The sequence below is a fragment of the Hordeum vulgare genome, chromosome 4H (genome assembly GCF_904849725.1).
Source record: "Hordeum vulgare subsp. vulgare chromosome 4H, MorexV3_pseudomolecules_assembly, whole genome shotgun sequence".
Classification (NCBI taxonomy): Eukaryota; Viridiplantae; Streptophyta; class Magnoliopsida; order Poales; family Poaceae; genus Hordeum; species Hordeum vulgare.
This window is the reverse complement of record NC_058521.1, coordinates 579175744-579182164: the sequence shown is the minus strand read 5'-3', so window position 1 is coordinate 579182164 and position 6421 is coordinate 579175744. Positions and strand designations below refer to the sequence as shown.

The 6421-nt window shown below is 47.0% G+C and overlaps 1 protein-coding gene across 1 annotated transcript; it reads left to right on the top strand.

The window, feature by feature from the left end:
- Positions 1-3003: 3003 nt before the first annotated feature.
- On the top strand, positions 3004-4573 carry LOC123447215. Its single transcript, XM_045123798.1, has one exon. It carries the CDS (start codon positions 3338-3340, stop codon positions 4355-4357), a length of 1020 nt encoding a protein of 339 aa, XP_044979733.1. The 5' UTR covers positions 3004-3337; the 3' UTR covers positions 4358-4573.
- The last annotated feature ends 1848 nt before the right edge of the window (positions 4574-6421 follow it).

Below are 6421 nucleotides of genomic sequence, written 5' to 3'. Positions count from 1 at the left end.
TTACCCGTCATTCTTTGTTATCATGATTGATATTCATATTCATCTCCTCTTCTTATATAGCACACGGCCATGAGGACGAAGGTCCTACCAGAGCAACGCGCGATTGCTGTTGCACAGGAGCTTGCGGGATTTCTGAGGACGAAAGCTATAGATGACAAATGACGATTTAGTATAGCCAGGGGCCATTACTGATGTTCGTCCATGTAATCGAATAGACGGGCTCTAGTCTCGATAATTTAGATCTCCATATAATTGTATATATATGCTCGCTTGTAAGATAAGTTAATCTTATATATATATATGCATAATTATTTCTATTTAAATTATAGGGAAACTAATTTCCGAACACCAAACGAGGCATCACGTTAATCTCCCGAACACCTAAACCCTAAAACCCTAAAACCCAAAAACAATTTCATTCAAAAAAAACCAAAAATAAGCAAAATCTGAAACTCTTTAGTCCCGGTCTGTGTAAAGAACCGGGACTAAAGGGCCTGCCCCTGGGGCGCTACGAGGCGCCCACGTGGAACACCTTTAGTCCCGGATTGTAACAGGGCCGGGACTAAAGGTTAGGCCTTTAGTCCCGCCCCTTTAGTCCCGGTTGGTGAACCGGGACTAAATCCCCTTACGGGCCGGGGCTAAAGGCCCCGTCCCCACTAGTGTCAGCTCCTTCCTTTCTCGAACCCTACTCTTAAGAGAGAAATAGAGAGGGATTATATGGTATTTTCGAGAGTGCTTTGGTTGAAAAGCATGAGGACTTCATCAAAGTATTTTTTTTCTATGTTTGTTATTCTTGGAATGTGTGCGCATAGTAGACGGTTAGGATTCAGTTGAGAGCATCTGATGGCCATATTCTGAAGGAACCAAGGCTAGGATATTGCCTTTTTCGTGAAGATCTACCACAAGTAAAGTTTCACCTTGTGGTCGATAAGCCATGATCAAATAGGTGAACATGCCCTTAGTGTGGGTTTTTGGGGGCGACGTTGACGATAACTTTGTGGTCCAAGCATCCATCAACGAGGAGTAGGGTAGCGCCAACTAGCTGAACATCATGATACAACATGGATCCCTTGTTGTTTGCATCTCTTTAAACTCAACTCTGGGCTTACTTGCAAGTTACTCTTCCACAATTGTTATCTTGTTTGTTTGCGTGTGAATTATTTTCTCAAAGAATAAACAAGTTTCGGTAAACTTGCCAAACCGGCAATTTGAGCTAGAAGTTTCTAGATGACTATTCAATCTAGTCCATTGCACATCGAACAATTTGTCGTTCCAATATGCCACGTCTCTATCTCTATATCCGTAATACTCAAAAAGAATGTAAGGTTTCATGTTTAGACAATCCACTTCTGAATCCAGGCTCATCTACATCTGCGCTGAAAAAATAAATCAAAACAAATAATAAAAGTATTCAAAAAAATCAATGTTTTTTTTCAAGATAGATAATTTGATGTCTGAGATCCGCTTCAATTTCAAATCATTTGGACATGTGAGCAGCTCTCAGCAAAAAAAAAAATGGGATCTGCAAGAAGTTTACTATTCATGCAATATTGTGACAAGACTTGTTTTTTTTGCTGAGAGCTGCTCAAATGTCAAAATGATCTAAAAATTGAAGCGGTCCTCACGGAAGAACGTTTCTACGATGGATCTTCTTAGAATATTTAGAATGTTTTTGTGTTCTTTTTCTAACCGGGTGAAGATGAGCCTGTTCATCAAAACGTTGCCCTCCTCATGTTTCAATTGTTTCCATCACATCTTTGCCTAACCTTTCGAGTAACCCCGTATAATAATCAGTCACCTTAATTTACTTATCTTCCAAATCAATTTTACTTTAATTAACTTACTAAATTCTCATAAAAATATCCGTTAAATCACGGACATGATTTGATAAAAAATATTTACACGCATTAATATGGACATGTTTTTCCTTACTTTGTCCGTGTTAACAAACAATTCAAAATACCTCGACTTTTTCAGAACAGGTCCGAGTCAAATAGCAATAATTCGAAGCACTTTTTTTTTTTCCATTACACAACCTAATGTAAATATTCCTTTGCAAAGCACGGGTATTGTCCTAGTATATTATACACACAAAATATTATACAGTTTTTTTTGAACAATTATAAGAGTCAAATAGGTCTTAGATATTTATTAACTTTATGGGAAAATATTATCTTTCACCGGCTGATCCACGCGATCCTTCGCCGCCCGCTCGTCCGTTGAATCTCGAAATTGGATCGGTGTTTTAGAAACTCGGCATGTGTTTCAGAAAACTGCATAGTCCTTGCCTGCGCCTCCGCCTCGGCCCCGACGACCTCGCCGCCGCCGGCTTGTTGCGGCCCCGTCGCCCCTCCGCTGTCGGCCTGCTGCGGCCCCGACAAGCTCGCCGCCACCGGCCTGCTGCGGCCCCGCCTCCCTCCGCGCGCCAGCCTGCCCGTCGCCCTCCGCCGCCCCGCGCCACGGCCCCACCCCGTCGGCCTGCCCCACGGCCCTCCGCCGCCGGCCTGGCCGTCGCCCTCCGTCGTCGGGCAGCTCCGCAATTGGCCTACAACATTTCTGCAATAGGGTCGTGGTTTCTGCAACTCAGCCATTGTTTCATAAGTTATAAATTATTTTCTGCAACGCTATCGTTGTTTCAGGATTTTTTTTGAAGCACGATCACTGTTTTCGCAACGCGGCTATTGTTTCTGCAACTCGACCTCTGTTTCACGAACTATAGTGGGTACGGGGACGTAGATCGGACGGCTGCACCGATACATCCAACGGTCGTTGAGGTGACGGATGTTTACTAAACATCGGTCGGTGGATAGCAGCCCCTTTTTATTGTTGGGCCGGGGCCTAGAATTTTAGTGGGCCAATGGCTATAAAATCTAAGAGAATCTGCCTCCTCTCAGTTAGGCATGTCACTGTCAGGTTGGCACTGCGAAACAGTTCAAGGGAAGCGTTAACGTTAACAAGAGTTCTATCAGAATTCGAGGAGTTCCTGTGACTTGTGGATGTCGAGGCACCAACCACCACCTCCATCATCAGAATGTTTGCTCCGACTCTAGAAATCCCAAGAAACGTTGCGAAAAACATATGGCCATCAGTGCTCCAACCATTCCGTTTTCGACCAGTTGACAGCCTCATTAACTCACCTCTGCTTTCCCACAGTAGCATCACAGAGACGGATCAGCAGCAATTTTCTTTCTGGTCGACTGATCAAATCATTCTGGTCTTTGCACAACAAAAGCTGCTGAAATTGTGCTCCAATCTTTTGGGTTGTCTATATAAGCTCACACCCATCTTGTGCGTGGTTGTGAATATCAGATGTCGTGTTTGATCCACTGATTGCAGCATGGAGCACGCAAGAAATGGTGGTTTGAAGGTCAGCTGTGAGGAGCAGGAGCTGTTCGGGCGGCGCCCGAACGGCACCTTACCCGCCTCCATCGGACTAACTGGGAGGGCCGTGGACAGCGGCCCGGCAACGGCAAGGGTGCCATTGCCGCCGGAGAGCGCCCCGAGCCGGCAGGGCACTTGCGCTGACGGCGAGCTCGACGTGTTCTCGGCTGAGCGTTACTTCAAGGGCGCAATGGATGGCCACCACCAGGAGGGCCCCGCCACGCCCACGCGCGTGGAGGCTGTGGCCGCGGGGGCGAGGCCGGCTGTGCCGGTGAGCGAGCCGGCGTGGACGCGCGTGTCGTCGGCGAGCGCCGGCTCGGTGGGCAGCGCCAACAGCCAGGCCGTTCTCCTCCGGGATGCGCGCCGCCGCCCGCGATACCACTGCATGAAGTGCTGCCTCCAGGTCGGCGTGCTGCTGCGTCTGTGCTCTGGAAAGCGGGCCGTGCGCGTAGACGGCGCGGCCGCCGTGGCGACGGAGACGGCCGGATCGAGCAAGCTAGCGGCGCCGGGGGGCGAGATCGAGTGGTACAAAGACCTGAGGAGGGAGAAGGCTGGCCTCGGGTCCGGGATAACCGGAGACGGCCACCGTGGCGTGGTTGCTGGCCTCCGGCCAAATTTGAATCTCGAGGCAGCAGGAGTGGCAGCCGTCGGGAGGGAAGAGAAGGGGGCCGAGTACACGAGCGCGAGCTGCAGCAGAGGAAGCTTCACTCTTCCAGCACCGGTGAAAGTCGGCTGCGGCAGAGGCGGCGACGACGGCGATGGCGGGAGTGAGTCGAGCTCGGACCTGTTCGAGATCAAGAGCCTAATGATCGATGACTGCCCGCACGAGCCCAGCGAGGCGAGCATCCAGTGGAGCGTGGTGACCGCGAGCGCGGGCGGCGGCTGCCCAGGCGCCCCGGCGGCCGTGACACAGAACATGGACAGGCCGGTTACGCTATTGACAGAGTGCCTGAGCCGCAGGCCAGTGGATGTGTGATGTGTCGGCGGTGTCCGTGGTGTGCAGGTTCCCCGACCCACCGGCGTCGGCGCCAGCGCATTGACGGGTAGCACAGGCGTAGAATGCTGTTATGCAAGTACCGTTCTTTGCTTGTTTGAGCTTGACCCTACATTTTTCTATTTTGTTTTTAAGTTCGTCGTGTTTATGCTCCCTCTATTTCAGATTATAATGAGATTATAGCGGAATTCACTTTGACTCATATGTGTATGTGCATCCATGGTCTAAATGTGAGAAGAATAGGGTAAAATCGTATGCCTATGCGGCAGGTAGGGCTGCGTGTTATAAAGGGCTCAAAGGCCAACCGAATACAGAGAGATTAGATAAGATAGAAGGAGGTTAGGATTGATCTTTATCTACAAGATAACAATATCTATAAAGATCAATCCCAACGTTCTATCTCTTAACAGAGTTTAAACATAGCATCCCTTACATAATTATATTGTCTAACATTCCCCCTCAATCACAAGTTATCTAAGTTGAGATTGCGACGAAAAACTTCTAACTGCCAAGCTGTGAGGGGTTTAGTGAAGCCATCCGCCACTTGATCACCAGTAGAAATGAAACGGATATTTAATAGCTTCTGAGCAACTCGTTCACGCACAAAGTGATAGTCAATTTCAATGTGCTTTGTGCGAGCATGGAAGATAGGATTAGCAGACAGATATGTGGCACCTAAGTTATCACACCAAAGAGAAGCCGATGGAGGATGACGAATACCCAATTCAGTTAGCAGATTTTGTACCCAAATAATCTCGACAGTGACATTAGCAAGGGCTTTATACTCTGCCTCAGTACTAGAACGAGAGACAGTAGGCTGTTTCCGAGCAGTCCAGAATACCAAGTTACCTCCAACAAAAACAACAAACCCTCGAGTGGATTTCCTGTCATCAGGACAACCTGCCCAATCAACATCTGAGAAAGCACTTACCAGCATAGAGTCAGACTTACGAATGCGAAGTCCATGAGTTAATGTGCCTTGCAGATATCGAATAATACGGGACAACAGTCCAATGTGCAGAGGTGGGTGCATGTAAGAATTGGCAAACTTTGTTGACTGGAAAAGAGATATCAGGACGAGTTAATGTCAAATATTGTAGAGCACCAACAATGCTTTTGTACTGAGTAGAATCCTCCTCTCCAAGTGGATGACCATCAAGTAAAGACAATTTCTCAAAGGTTGACAAAGGTGTACTAACTGGTTTACATCCTGGCATGGCCACTCGTTGAAGTACTTCAAGCAAATACTTTCCTTGAGATAAAATAATGTCATCACCAACAGTAGTTACCTCAATTCCAAGGAAATAATGTAGAGGGCCCAAATCTTTGAGAGCAAAGTCCATGCGAAGATCAATAAGAAGAGCTTCAACTGCCTGAGGAGAGGAGATAGTAACAATGATATCATCAACATAGATGAGCATAAATATAGTGACACCATCCCAAGAGTACAGAAATAGTGAAGTATCACAGTTGAAAGGTACAAAACCAAGAGACTGCAATTTGACAGATAAGCGAGAGTACCATGCCCTAGGTGCCTGTTTCAAGCCATAAAGTGCTTTGTCAAGCTTATAGACCAGATTGGGTGACTTTGGATCCACATACCCAGGTGGTTGTTTCATGAAAACAACCTCTTCCAGAACACCATGTAAAAACGCGTTCTTAATGTCCAACTGTCGCATGCACCAATTTCTGAAGACAACTATAAAGAGAATTAATCTGATAGTAGCAGCTTTAACAACAGGGCTAAAAGTATCCTCATAGTCAAGACCATAACGTTGTTTAAAACCTTTGGCTACCAAACGTGCTTTAAAACAATCAATACTGCCATCAGATTTCTGTTTGACTTTATAAACCCACTTGCAGTCAATAATATTTGTACCTTTCTGGGGTGGCACGAGGTGCCAAGTACGGTTATCCATAAGTGCACGATATTCTTCATCCATTGCACCTTTCCACTTAGGATGAGCCAGGGCCTCCTGCAAATTCTGTGGTTCACGTGTGGCACAAAAGGAACCCCAACGAATACAACCATCTTTATACTCTTTA

Excerpts from the sequence above, each read along its gene's own strand:
- LOC123447215 (XM_045123798.1), top strand. The coding sequence starts at position 3,338 with ATGGAGCACGCAAGAAATGGTGGTTTGAAGGTCAGCTGTGAGGAGCAG.